Source organism: Nerophis ophidion, linkage group LG21 (genome assembly GCF_033978795.1).
Source record: "Nerophis ophidion isolate RoL-2023_Sa linkage group LG21, RoL_Noph_v1.0, whole genome shotgun sequence".
Lineage (NCBI taxonomy): Eukaryota > Metazoa > Chordata > Actinopteri > Syngnathiformes > Syngnathidae > Nerophis > Nerophis ophidion.
The window spans coordinates 33,200,833-33,215,832 of NC_084631.1; the positions used below are offsets into that span (position 1 = coordinate 33,200,833).

Genomic DNA, 15,000 nt, shown 5'->3' on the forward strand with positions numbered 1-15,000 from the left:
AATGAGGTAGTTTATGAATTAATTATTGTTTCCGTGCGGCCCGGTAGCCAATTAATCACGGACCGGTACCGGTCCCCAGACCAGTGGTTGGGAACCACTGGTATATAGTATATAATAAAATATACAATACTTGCAAATGAGAGCCAGAAGTGTAGGAACAGATTATATAATAGTATAGTATATATTATTACCTACTCAGTGGCCTAGTGGTTAGAATGTCCGCCCTGAGATGGGTAGGTTCTCAGTTCAAACCCTGGCCGAGTCATACCAAAGACTATAAAATGGGACCCATTACCTCCCTGCTTGGCACTCAACATCAAGGGTTGTAATTGGGGGTTAAATCCCCAAAAATGATTCCCGGGCGCAGCCACCGCTGCTGCTCACTGCTCCCCTCACCTCCCAGGGGGATGGGTTGAATGCAGACATAATTTTGCCCCACCTAATGTGTGTGTGTGACAATCAATGGTACTTTAACGTTTTAATAGAATATACTCTACTTGCAAATGAGAGCCAGAAGTGTAAGAAAACAGTATATAATAGTATAGTATATAATAGTGTATAATGTTAACAGAACATACAGTACTTGCAAATGAGACCAAGAAAAATAGGAAAACCTACAATAGCATAGTATATAATAGTTTATAATATTATTAGAACATACATTACTTGTAAATGAGATCCAGAAGTGTAGGAAAGCGTTATATAATAGAATAGTATATAATAGTCCATCCCTCCATTTATGTTCTACCGCTTAATAGTATATAATATTAATATAATATATAGTACTTGCAAATGAGACCCACAAGTGTGGAAATCATTATACAATAGTATTGTATATAATAGTATATAATATTAATAGAATATACAGTACTTGCAAATGAGACCCACAAGTGTAGGAAATCATTATACAATAGTATTGTATATAATAGTATATAAAATCAATAGAATATACAGTACTTGCAAATGAATACCAGAAGTGTAGGAACACATTATATAAAAGTATAGTGTATAATAGTCCATCCCTCCATTTATGTTCTACCGCTTACGAGTATATCATATTAATAGAACATACAGTCCTTGCAAATGAGACCCACAAGTGTAGGAAAACATTATACAATAATACATTATATGATAGTATATAATAATAAAACATACCATATTTGCAAATGAGACCCAAAAGTGTAGGAAAACATTATACAATAATATATTGTATAATAGTATATATTATTAATGGAATAACCAGTACTTGCAAATGAGACCCAGAAGTATAGGAAAACATTATGTGATAGAAAAGTATATAATATTAATAGAATATACAGTACTTGCAAATGAGACCCAGTAGTGTAGGAAAACATTATATGATAGAATAGTATATAATATTAATAGAATAAACAGTTCTTGCAAACGAGACCCAGAAGTGTAGGAAAACATTATATGATAGAATAGTATATAATATTAATAGAATATACAGTACTTGCAAATGAGACCCAGAAGTGTAGGAAAACATGATATATTAGTATAGTATATAATAGTATATAATATTAATAGAACATACAGGACTTGCAAATAAGACCCAGAAGTGTAGGAAAACCAGGTAATAACTGGACAGTGCAGCTCAGTGTTAAATGTTCGATTAAAACATGCTTTCTTTAAACAACTACCAATTATTATCACATTTGAGCGAGGATTGCTACCGTATTGAGTCCAATGGAAAAACGCTAGTCACTAAAAATGTTATTTGAAGCGAGGCCTATGCAAAGATGGCAGGTGCGGGTGTTGCATAAGAAGAGTGTGACGCTGGTGAGTCAGTGGAGGAGAGGAGGGTGCAGTCAGAGGCAATGCAGAGAGAGGATATTGGCGCCCGAGGGGGCTGGAGGGGGGCGGAGGACGGCACTGCAGAACAGACCGGAGGCTCCGGCACTGCTCTTTAGGAGACCACCGCAGTGACACCATCCACTCCGCTCAAAGCCACGCACACGCCGTGACGTTGTTTGTGTACATGCACGGTGCGACATACGTGTGTGCGTGTGTGGGTGTGGGTGTGCGGGGGGGGCAGTTCGGGTGGTGTTGTCTACGAGAGGCAGGGGCGGTGATTTGATAGGTGCAGCTGCAGCCGCCATGTCCCGTGCATTTCAATGAGCCGTGCATTCCAGCCTCAGTCTCTCCTTGTTTTCCCCTTGCTCGCCTCAACACTAAACTCCTTCCCCTCTCCTCAGTCGCCCTCCCCGCTTCACCTCTGGGCAAACCGCTTCTTTTTGCTCACCCCCACACCAAAAAAAACCCCTCTTCATTTTAACTGAGGTGGAGCTAGTTTATAGAGTCCTGCATCCAGGGCCACCCCTAGCTAAATGGAGGCCCGAGGCAAAACAAATTTGGTGCTCCTCACTTTTTCATTTACAGTCGCGATACACACAAAATTCCAATGATTTCTACAACTCGCATTTTTGGGGGATAAAGTGATTGGAGCACATACAGTGGGGCAAAAGAGTATTTAGTCAACCGCCGATTGTGCAAGTTCTCCCACTTAAAATGATGACGGAGGTCTGTAATTTTCATCATAGGTACACTTCAACTGTGAGAGACAGAATGTGAAAAAAAAATCCAGGAATTCACATTGTAGGAATTTTTAAGAATTTATTTGTAAATTATGGTGGAAAATAAGAATTTGGTCAACCATTCAAAGCTCTCACTGATGGAAGGAGGTTTTGGCTCAAAATCTCACGATACATGGCCCCATTCATTCTTTCCTTAACACGGATCAATCGTCCTGTCCCCTTAGCAGAAAAACAGCCCCAAAGCATGATGTTTCCACCCCCATGCTTCACAGTAGGTGTGGTGTTCTTGGGATGCAACTCAGTATTCTTCTTCCTCCAAACACGACGAGTTGAGTTTGTACCACAAAGTTCTATTTTGGTTTCGTCTGACCACATGACATTCTCCCAATCCTCTGCTGTATCATCCATATATCCATTTTGGTATAAACTCAACTCGTCATGTTTGGAGGAAGAAGAATACTGAGTTGCATCCCAAGAACACCACACCTACTGTGAAGCATGGGGGTGGAAACATCATGCTTTGGGACTGTTTTTCTGCTAAGGGGACAGGACGATTGATCCGTGTTAAGGAAAGAATGAATGGGGCCATGTATCGTGAGATTTTGAGCCAAAACCTCCTTCCATCAGTGAGAGCTTTGAATGGTTGACCAAATACTTATTTTCCACCATAATTTACAAATAAATTATTTAAAATTCCTACAATGCGAATTCCTGGATTTTTTTTCACATTCTGTCTTTCACAGTTGAAGTGTACCTATGATGAAAATTACAGACCTCTGTCATTATTTTAAGTGGGAAAACTCGCACAATCGGTGGCTGACTAAATACTTGTACTTGTTGGTCCCAAAAAAATATTCATCAAGTTTGGTTCTTTTATGAATGTATTACTGAAAATGTGACCAAATCTACTGGGTAAAAGTATACAAACAGCAATGTTGATATTTTAAGTTTCACTGGCATAACATGGACAAAGACAAAACCTTCCGGAGGAAAGTTCTGTGGTCGGAGGAAAGTTCTGTGGTCAAATGAAACGAAAATGGAGCTGTTTGGCCACAATAACCAGCAATATGTTTGCAGGAGAAAAGGTGAGGCCTTTAATCCCAGGAACAACATTCCTACTGTCAAGCATGGTGGTGGTAGTATTATGCTCTGGACCTGTTTTTGGGGCCAATAGAACTTGTGCTTTAAATGGGACAACAAAAAATGAGGATTACCGTATTTTTCGGACTATAAGCCGCAGTTGTTTTCATAGTTTGGCCGAGGGTGCGACTTAAATTAAAAAAAAACATCCGAAAATGCAATTTCCAGCAAATAACTTCGCATTATACTATCCAACCGTAGTGGAGTTTTAATTTTTTTTGTAAAAAATGTTCCACAAATGACGGCAGCAAGCAATCCTATCTGCCGCCTTGAAAGGACATTCCAAAACTATGATGGGATTTACAGACTAACTTCTTCTTTCAGGATTCTTTAAACAAAAATGAATACAAACATGAGTACATATAAGTGAAGTGATATTAACTTATCTTCCTGTATATTTCTTTACCATTTTTACCATGAATTGATTAACGTGGATCCCAACTTAAACAAGTTGAAAACCTTAGTGGTCAATTGTACAGAATATGTACTGTACTGTGCAATCTACAAACCCCGTTTCCATACGAGTTGGGAAATTGTGTTGGATGTAAATATAAACCGAATACAATGATTTGCAAATCCTTTTCAACCCATATTCAATTGAATGCACTACAAAGACAAGATATTTGATCTTCAAACTCGTAAACTTTATGTTTTTCTTGCAAATAATAATAACTTAGAATTTCATGGCTGCAATACGTGCCAAAGTAGTTGGGAAAGGGCATGTTCACCACTGTGTTACATCACCTTTTCTTTTAACAACACTCAATAAATGTTTGGGAACTGAGAAAACTACAACGCCCTGACTGCGCCTAGAATTTATGTCCAGAAAAGTTATGAACAGAATGGGTGACAAAGGGCAGATTTGGCGGAGTCCAACCCTCACTGCAAACGGGTCCGACTTTCAACCGGCAATGCGAACCAAGCTCCGACACTGATCATACAGGGAGTGAACCGCCACAATCAGACAGTCCGGTACCCCATACTCTCTGAGCACTCCCCACAGTCCATGGCAGTGCTGTCAAAACCATGTCTGACTATGTGATGGCAAAATTACTTGTACTCGTTTTAATTGATGATGTTCTTTGAACGGGTCGCCAAAAGTTGTTTATTGGGCTCAGGAATGTGACACTTGGTAAGAGATCTATTATCTGATCAAGCGCTGTCTCCTGTGTCTTTGATGTAACATGAGGACTTTAGTTGACCTGGGCATATGTGTCATCTATTCTTGACCCCCAACATAGCTAAATTGTCCCCCCCCTTCAGGGCAAACGACACCCTCTCCTTCTTCACAGGACTTTGGGTATTCATTCCACTGGTGTACTGTATGTAAATGAGCATGGAGGGTGGGACTTCTGAGAATGTATAATTGTCATGTCAAATTCTAAAGGAGTTAGAGCAAGCTGGAACGAACGGCTGTGTCGTTCTGGTTTGGTCTCCCTTTGCAAAGCTTGTTATTATTTGTTTGTTACTTTAATAAATCATTTTAAAGCTATTTGTCACTAAAGGAGTGTCTTTAAGAAATTTCCACGACAACTACTAAAACTACTGGGGACATCTCTGCGATGGTTTCCTGCTGGCTCCACTTTGGATGGGACTCTCGCTACTATATTGGATCCACTTTGGACTTGATTCTCACGGTTACGTTAGATCCACTATGGATTGGACTTTCACTATATCATGTAAGATCCGCTCGACATCCATTGCTTTTGGTCTCCTGGGGGGGGGGGTTCACAGACTAGGAATTTTTCTTGGTGCAATCGTGCAACATAGAAGACATCCATCCATCCATCCATTTTCTACCGCTTGTTCCCTTTTGACATATAAGACAAAATAGGTAATAAGATGAGCAGATCTTGTTCTTGTTCATGATGGCCGAGGGGAAAAAACTGCTCAGGTGGCGGGAGGTGTGGGTCTGGATCATACTTGCCAACCCTCCCGGATTTTCCAGGAGACTCCCAAAATTCAGCGCCTCTCCCGAAAACCTCTCGGGACAAATTTTCTCCCGAAAATCTCCCGAAATTCTGACGGAGCGGGAGGCCACGCCCCCTCCAGCTCCATGCGGACCTGAGTGAGGACAGCCTGTTTTCACGTCTGCTTTCCCACAATATAAACTGCGTGTCTGCCCAATGACGTTACAACTGTAGAATGATCGAGGGTGAGTTCTTGGTTTCTTATGTAGGTTAATTGTTAGGCAGTTTCATTAACGTCCTCCCAGTGCGGTAACAACACACAACAACAGCAGTCACGTTTTCGTCTACCGTAAAGCAGTTCGTCTGCCGTAAACAGCAATTTTGTGACACTCTTAAACAGGACAATACTGCCATCTACTGTACACGCACCACAACACCTCTAGGCAACTTCAACCCTTTACTAATACCCTCCTCCATTCACATCCCATGTCCCTGGATTGTAAATAACCTACTGTAAATAATCGAATGTATTTCTAATGTATATATTTGTTTTTATGCTATGTGAACTCACTATGTTCTCTGCTGGCTGTACATATCCTACTAAATAAGACCTACACTGTTTCAATGTCCACATTTCTCTGTTGATGCAATTGTTGATGACTGAAGTACTGATATCAACCAAAGCTCCTCATCCCACCCCCCCGGATCATAAATAATGTAAATAATACAATGTATATGGTGATTAACTTGTGTGATGACTGTATTATGCTGATAGTATATATTTGTACCATGAATTGATTAACGTGGACTCCGACTTAAACAAGTTGAAAAACTTATTCGGGTGTTACCATTTAGTGGTCAATTGTACGGAATATGTACTGTACTGTGCAATCTACTAATAATAGTTCCTATCAATCAATCAATCATGCATATGTGACAATAAAATCTATGGCTTTTAGACCGTGCAGTGGTTTGAATGATTACATCTCATTTTATCAATCAATCAATCAATCAATGTTTATTTATATAGCCCTAAATCACAAATGTCTCAAAGGACTGCAAAAACCACTACGACTACGACATCCTCGGAAGAACCCACATAAGGGCAAGGAACACTCACGCGGGGTGCGGGGGGTTGCCCACATATGTGGTCCTCTCCAAGGTTTCTCATAGTCATCATGGTCGACGTCCCACTGGGGTGAGTTTTACCTTGCCCTTATGTGGGCCCTACAGAGGATGTCGTTGTGGTTTGTGCAGCCCTTTGAGGCACTTGTGATTTAGGCCTACATAAATAAACATTGATTGGTTGATTGATTGATAAAAACTGGTAGAATTCCAGCATACATTGAGCCAAACTTATTGTTTCCCCTCCCTTAATCACCCAAAACTGGCAGATTTCCATTGTACTATTTCCACATGTTTTTTTCCCCTATTCAGTCTGAATAGCTGAATATCCACCAGTGTGGGAGCCATAATGACAAGATGCACCATGAATGTAGAGCAAGGCAAAAGAATTTCTGGGAAATAAAAACATGCTTTCATAATATTTTGAAAAGCGCAGAGGGAAAAAGGAGGGACCTCTGCGTGCACCCGCTTCCTCTGGCCCGGAGGAAATGTGGTAACCGTGCACCCATTAGGTCCTCTGGGAGGACCGGTCTCAGCAACGCAGCCGCCGCTCTCAGATCTCCAGGGAGCCAAGCAGCAAAGTAGCATCTGTGGCGATGAGAAGTTCTGGCAAACTGACATGGAGCGGTGGCTCCGTGTGACTTCAGGGTGGTGCGGCACCCAAGGGAGTCAGACATACGGGCCCAGCTGGGAGAAATGCATGAACACACCCGGAAAATAGGAGATTTTTTAAAATCCGAATTGTGCACATTGCAGGAGTGAATACAGCTCCAATGTTGCTTTTAGATCATGGGTGTCAAACTCTGGCCCCCCGTTTAATTTCATTTGGCCCTTGAGGCAATATCAAATTAACATTAGAGCTGGCCCGCCGGTAACACCACATTCACCGCTAATACTCATACTTGCCAACCCTCCCGATTTTCCCGGGAGACTCCCAAGTTTAGTGCCCTTCCCGAAAATCTCCCTGGGCAACCATTCTCCCGATTTCCACCCGGACAACAATATTGGGAGCGTGCCTTAAAGGCACTGTCCTCTACAACATGTCGTCACGTCCTCTTTTCCTCCATATAAAGAGCGTGCTGGCCAAGTCACATAATATATGCGGCTTTCACACACATACTTGGTAAACAGCCATACAGGTCACACTGAGGGTGGCCGTATAAACAACTTTAACATGGTTACAAATATGCGCCACACTGTGAACCCACACTAAACAAGAATGACAAACCACATTTATGGGGAACACCCGCACCGTAACACAACATAAACACAACAGAACAAATACCCAGAACCCCTTGCTGCACTAACTCTACCGGAACGCTACAATATACACCCCCCGCTACCACCAAACCCCGCCCACCTAATTTTTATTTTATTTTCGAATTTACTAGCCTGTGGAAAAAGTTAATGTTGATATTTACTTCAGAAGGCTGCAAATAGAAAAGTGGCATTAATTTTTCAAATTAAATTTTATTTAATGTACCACTAATGTTTTTTCGTTTGTTTTTTGAAAGTTGATTTTGAACTATTACGTTATATAAGCTCTACCTGTTCCACGAGAGGAAGCCCGAGTACCCGGAGGGAACCCAAGCAGTCACAGGGAGAACATGCAAACTCCAAACAAAAAGATTCCGGCGTGGTTGGGGCGGGGGGTGTGATTAAGATGGAAGGCGTATAATTCACCAACTCAAGTATTTCATGTATATTTCATATAAATATATATAAATATATGTATGAAATACTTGACATTAAGTGAATTCTAGCTATATATATTTATTTCATTATATATATAAATAAAACAAATTGTTGAATTTCAGATGGCACCTATCAAATAAACAGTAATAAAACACAGTTGTTCTACTAACTGTACTGTGCTTGCTGGTTACTAAAAAAAACAACAACAACAACACTTACCTTTCACTAATTGAGTAACCTTTGTTCTGCCATTTGCGTATTGCGTAGACATCCGCAAATGAGAACGGGATGTTGCTTCCAGATATCAGGATAGCCATCTTTGTCCCAGCATAAGATACACCATAGGGTATTCATTTTGCGAGGTGGGCCATAATACTGGGTTGTGAACGATGCTGCGCTGCGGACGCTTTGTGCTTCGTTGACCGTTCATGGCTAAATATCCGTTCGGCCACCGTGTTCAATGGAACAAGTCTGTTCTACAAAATTTACAGGCAACATACCCCTTCCCCTTCGAACTCTCCTGGCTAAACTGAAATTCTTGTTTCCAATCATTCTGGAACTGGCAAGCGTATTTCTTCATTTTGCCCGTCGACGGTGTAATATATTGGGTTGGAGTCAATAACCAGGCGACGTGATGAAGTTACGTCTCTTTACTGTGGGCTTCAGAACAGACATTCTATTCTATGTACAGTAGATGGCAGTATTGTCCTGTTTAAGAGGGTCACAGCATTGAGTTAGGTTCTCATGGAGCTGGAGTGGGAGTGGCCTCCAGCTACGTCTGAATTTCGGGAGATTTTCGGGAGAAAATTTGTCCTGAGAGGTTTTCGGGAGAGGCGCTGAATTTCGGGAGTCTCCCGGAAAATCCGGGAGGGTGGGCAAATATGGTCTTGAGTTTCAATTTTTTTGTGATAGAGTGATTGGAGCACATACTTGTTGGTCACAAAAACATTCATGAAGTTTGGTTCTTTTATGAATTTATTATGGCTCTACTGAAAATGTGAGCAAACGTATACAAACAGCAATGTTAATCCTTGGCAAATTTCACTGTTATAAGGCACTTTTGGTGTGGCCTTTTCGAGGTCGCCTGCCTAAACTCTTTCGGCCACATTGCTTGTCCTCGGTGGATTCGGGGACACGCGACCCGGCGGCGCTCCACCATGGCCTCCCTCCGCCCTCCCTTCGTCTGGGGACTTTTTCTTGTTGTGGGGAGGGGGTTCAAGTTTTTTCTTTGTCGTGTTTGTTTTTGGACATCTGATATCTGTCTCTTTTGGGGGTGGGGGATACTGTTAAGATCCGTTACTCGGATCTTCACATATTATTGTTTATTTTTCCATCTTTGTTTTCATTCTCCATTTGACCCTGTTATTTCCTGTGTTAGTCTGTTACTATGGTTACTCATTAGTTCACTTGCTACTCACGGTCCCGCACACCTGCTACTAATAATCACCTTCACTATATAAGCCTTCCTCTTTTCTTTGTTCACTCTCGGATCCTAATTTACCCACGGACGACTCTCTTCCTTCGAACGTTCGTATATTCCCTTTAGCTCTTATGCTAAGCCAGTTGTTTATTCCAGCTCACATGCTGAGCTTAGTTTGTCATTTTATACATCATAGTTCTCATACTAGCGTTTTTGGTTTGCCTTTTCTTAGCTCCTATATTTTTGTTCCATCCATCCATCATCTTCCGCTTATCCGAGGTCGGGTCGCGGGGGCAACAGCCTAAGCAGGGAAACCCAGACTTCCCTCTCCCCAGCCACTTCGTCTAGCTCTTCCGGGGGGATCCCAAGGCGTTCCCAGGCCAGCCGGGAGACATAGTCTTCCCAACGTGTCCTGGGTCTTCCCCGTGGCCTCCTACCGGTTGGACGTGCCCTAAACACCTCCCTAGGGAGGCGTTCGGGTGGCATCCTGACCAGATGCCCGAACCACCTCATCTGGCTCCTCTCGATGTGGAGGAGCAGCGGCTTTACTTTGAGTCCCTCCCGGATGGCAGAGCTTCTCACCCTATCTCTAAGGGAGAGCCCCGCCACACGGCGGAGGAAACTCATTTCGGCCGCTTGTACCCGTGATCTTATCCTTTCGGTCATGACCCAAAGCTCATGACCATAGGTGAGGATGGGAACGTAGATCGACCGGTAAATTGAGAGCTTTGCCTTCCGGCTCAGCTCCTTCTTCACCACAACGGATCGGTACAACGTCCGCATTACTGAAGACGCCGCACCGATCCGCCTGTCGATCTCACGATCCACTCTTCCCTCACTCGTGAACAAGACTCCTAGGTACTTGAACTCCTCCACTTGGGGCAGGGTCTCCTCCCCAACCCGGAGATGGCACTCCACCCTTTTCCGGGCGAGAACCATGGACTTGGACTTGGAGGTGCTGATTCTCATTCCGGTCGCTTCACACTCGGCTGCGAACCGATCCAGCGAGAGCTGAAGATCCCGGTCAGATGAAGCCATCAGGACCACATAATCTGCAAAAAGCAGAGACCTAATCCTGCGGTTACCAAACCGGAACCCCTCAACGCCTTGACTGCGCCTAGAAATTCTGTCCATAAAAGTTATGAACAGAATCGGTGACAAAGGACAGCCTTGGCGGAGTCCAACCCTCACTGGAAATGTGTTCGACTTACTGCCGGCAATGCGAACCAAGCTCTGGCACTGATCGTACAGGGAGCGGACCGCCACAATAAGACAGTCCGATACCCCATACTCTCTGAGCACTCCCCACAGGACTTCCCGAGGGACACGGTCGAATGCCTTCTCCAAGTCCACAAAGCACATGTAGACTGGTTGGGCAAACTCCCATGCACCCTCAAGAACCCTGCCGAGAGTATAGAGCTGGTCCACAGTTCCACGACCAGGACGAAAACCACACTGTTCCTCCTGAATCCGAGGTTCGACTATCCGGCGTAGCCTCCTCTCCAGTACACCTGAATAAACCTTACCGGGAAGGCTGAGGAGTGTGATCCCACGATAGTTGGAACACACCCTCCGGTCCACCTTCTTAAAGAGAGGAACCACCACCCCGGTCTGCCAATCCAGAGGTACCGCCCCCGATGTCCACGCGATGCTGCAAAGTCTTGTCAACCAAGACAGCCCCACAGCATCCAGAGCCTTAAGGAACTCCGGGCGGATCTCGTCCACCCCTGGGGCCTTGCCACCGAGGAGCTTTTTAACTACCTCAGCGACCTCAGCCCCAGAAATAGGAGAGTCCACCACAGATTCCCCTGGCACTGCTTCCTCATAGGAAGACGTGTTGGTGGGATTGAGGAGGTCTTCGAAGTATTCCTTCCACCTATCCACAACATCCGCAGTCGAGGTCAGCAGAACACCATCCGCACCATACACGGTGTTGATAGTGCACTGCTTCCCCTTCCTGAGGCGGCGGACGGTGGTCCAGAATCGCTTCGAAGCCGTCCGGAAGTCGTTTTCCATGGCTTCCCCGAACTCTTCCCATGTCCGAGTTTTTGCCTCCGCGACCGCTGAAGCTGCACACTGCTTGGCCTGTCGGTACCTGTCCACTGCCTCTGGAGTCCTATGAGCCAAAAGGACCCGATAGGACTCCTTCTTCAGCTTGACGGCATCCCTCACCGCTGGTGTCCACCAAGGGGTTTTAGGATTTCCGCCCCGACAGGCACCAATTTTTGTTCCTAACCTTTTTATTACTTTAATAAATCCATTTATATCTTACCTTGTTGTGTTCATCGCTTCGACGCATTCAAGCAGAAACAGTGTGGAAAAGGAAACGATGACCAAAAAACAGGCACTTCTGATTAATAAAGAGGGCCTATTTGTGCTTCAAAACGACCGATCGAAGTGACGCTTTAAACACAGTAGCATTTTTGACAAGGACTGGACTAGGACTAACAACACCCGTTTCCAAAAATGCAAAATGGTTTACTCCATCCGGGGGGGGCAAACCCAACACCGACATCATACAACGTCGTCAAACCAGCATGATGTGACAGAAGAAAGGACAAACATGGAATACATTATTTGTGGAACCATAGAACAAAATGATGTTTAGGTTCCACTCTTGCATCTCATAGGACATAACTGTGGTGCATTCAAGAACCCTTGATTAAAGTTCTAACGATTTATGTCAGTAGCTTTTATAGACTGAGGAAGGGTCAACCCTTGGCAGATGCACTGATATAAATCAATCAATCAATCAATCAATCAATCTTTACTTATATAGCCCTAAATCACCAGTGTCTCAAAGGGCTGCACAAGCCACAACGACATCCTCGGCTCAGATTATTAATGATAATTTTTATTATTATTATTATTATTATTATTATTATTATTATTATGTATTAATAATTATCATTCATTGTATTATCATTATTATTATTAATATTATTATTACTATTGTTATACATTCATCCAATTTATACTGTTTGTTATTATTATTATTGTTGTTATTATTATTATTATATTATTAAATACTAATTACTTATTATTAATTATTTGAATAATAAAGATGATCATTTATAATCACGATAATATTTAAACATTACTGATATTAATCAATCAATCAATCAATCAATCAATCAATCAATCTTTACTTATATAGCCTTAAATCACCAGTGTCTCAAAGGGATGCACAAGGACGACATCCTCGGCTTAGATTATTAATTCTCATTTGTATTAATATTATTATGTATTAATAATAATAATAATAACTATTATTCCTTTAAAAAATATTATTATTGCTATTATTATTATTAATATTATTATCCATTCATCCATTTTCTAATGCTTGTTATTATTATTTATTAATAATAATAAAAATGATCATGTATAATCACGATAATAATTAAACATTACTGATATTAATCAATCAATCAATCAATGTTTACTCATATAGCCCTAAATCACGAGTGTCTCAATGGGCTGCACAAGCCACAATGACATCCTCGGCTCAGATAATTAATTATTAATTAGTAGTTTCATTATTATTCTTATTATTATTTATTAAAAATATGATTCAATTTATTCTTATTATCATCAATTCATCCATTGTCTACTGATTATTATTATTAATAATTACTAATAATTTAATATTAATTATTATTAATAATAAAGATGATCTTGTATAATCACAATAATATTTATATACGATTAAAACAATCTCTACCTTACACTATGAAGTAAAGGCAAACTTGACTTATTTACAATCATATTCAGGTGAGTCATGGCGATTTTAGAATTCAAATTCTGGCTCCTTTATAACACATTTTTTGGTAAAAAAAAAACAAAATAAAAAATGTGTTAGATAAAAACCAATAAAATATTTTGGTGGGGGACCATTTAGGAGTTCCACAATTATAAATAGATATTATTAAAGACCTACATGGGGCCACAAAAAGCTTAGAATCAGTTCTGGTGTTTTCACAAGACTTGAGTAATGACTCCGAGACGAAGAGAGCTCTGACTTACTCACCATCACATGAAGGTGGAGGCCCCTGGAACTCTAAGTGTGTCCCCAAGCGACACGTGAGGATGTCGTTGCCGCTGAGATGGTAGCCGGGGAAGCACCTGTAGCGCACTATGTCACCTGCACGGAGAGAAACATTGTTACTGTGCCAGATCCAAAACATACTTGCAGGACAAAATGTCCAATCAGTAGCATGCCTTTAGTCAGCACAAAAGCTGTGTGGGTTGCACAAAAAATGAAAAGTTCAAGGTAAAAAAAGAGGGTGATAATCTTTCACAGTGTCACTGGGGTTTGATCTTCTATAGAGTAATAGATTCAAGGATGTTTGGAATTAAAGGAATGTGCAAACTCAAATGCACATTTTATTGTATCGATTCACATATAGGACAGCCTTTAAAATAAGCCAACCCCTCATTTGCTTTTTTATTGAGCTGGTGACTACCTGTATGTCCTGGCTGCATTTCTCCAGGATACTAGTGTGTGTGTGAGTGACCCGAAGAAAAGCTGTGATTCACTTAGGTTGTTCAGCACAACATACTTTTTTTTGCATGTATACTTTTCCAAGCAAAATACAACGTTATTAGGCAATAAATATATAACTGATATGTTAGAATGTATCTCTCTTTTTTGCAAATGAGTGTGTATATATATGTACACACACTTATATAAACATTCATTCATCAATCTATTTTCTACCGCTTGTATATATGGATATATACAAATATATATGGATATATGCAAATATATACACACAAATAGACACTTACATGTTTATACATACATATATACGGACATATGTTTACATACATATATACAGATACATAAACATATATATATATATATATATATATATATATATATATATATATATATGTTTGTGTGTATACATATACATATATACATATATGTGTTTGTGCATACATATACATACATTTATATGTATATATGTGTGCGTGTATATATACATTTGTGAGTGAATTATATTTATATAGCGCTTTTCTCTAGTGACTCAAAGCGCTTTACATAGTGAAACCCAATATCTAAGTTACATTTAAACCAGTGTGGGTGGCACTTGGAGCACATGGGTAAAGTGTTTTGCCCAAGGACACAACGGCAGTGACTAGGATGGCGGAA

The 15,000-nt window shown here is 41.3% G+C and overlaps 1 protein-coding gene across 1 annotated transcript in view; it reads right to left on the bottom strand.

Annotated features, from left to right (window-relative positions):
- csmd2 (CUB and Sushi multiple domains 2) overlaps nucleotides 1–15,000 on the bottom strand; it is an 819,059-nt gene that overhangs the window by 164,205 nt on the left and 639,854 nt on the right. The window contains exon 47 of the mRNA XM_061882497.1: nucleotides 13,873–13,986. Within this exon, the coding sequence (XP_061738481.1) occupies nucleotides 13,873–13,986 (114 nt within the window). The remainder of the gene's footprint in view (nucleotides 1–13,872; nucleotides 13,987–15,000) is intronic.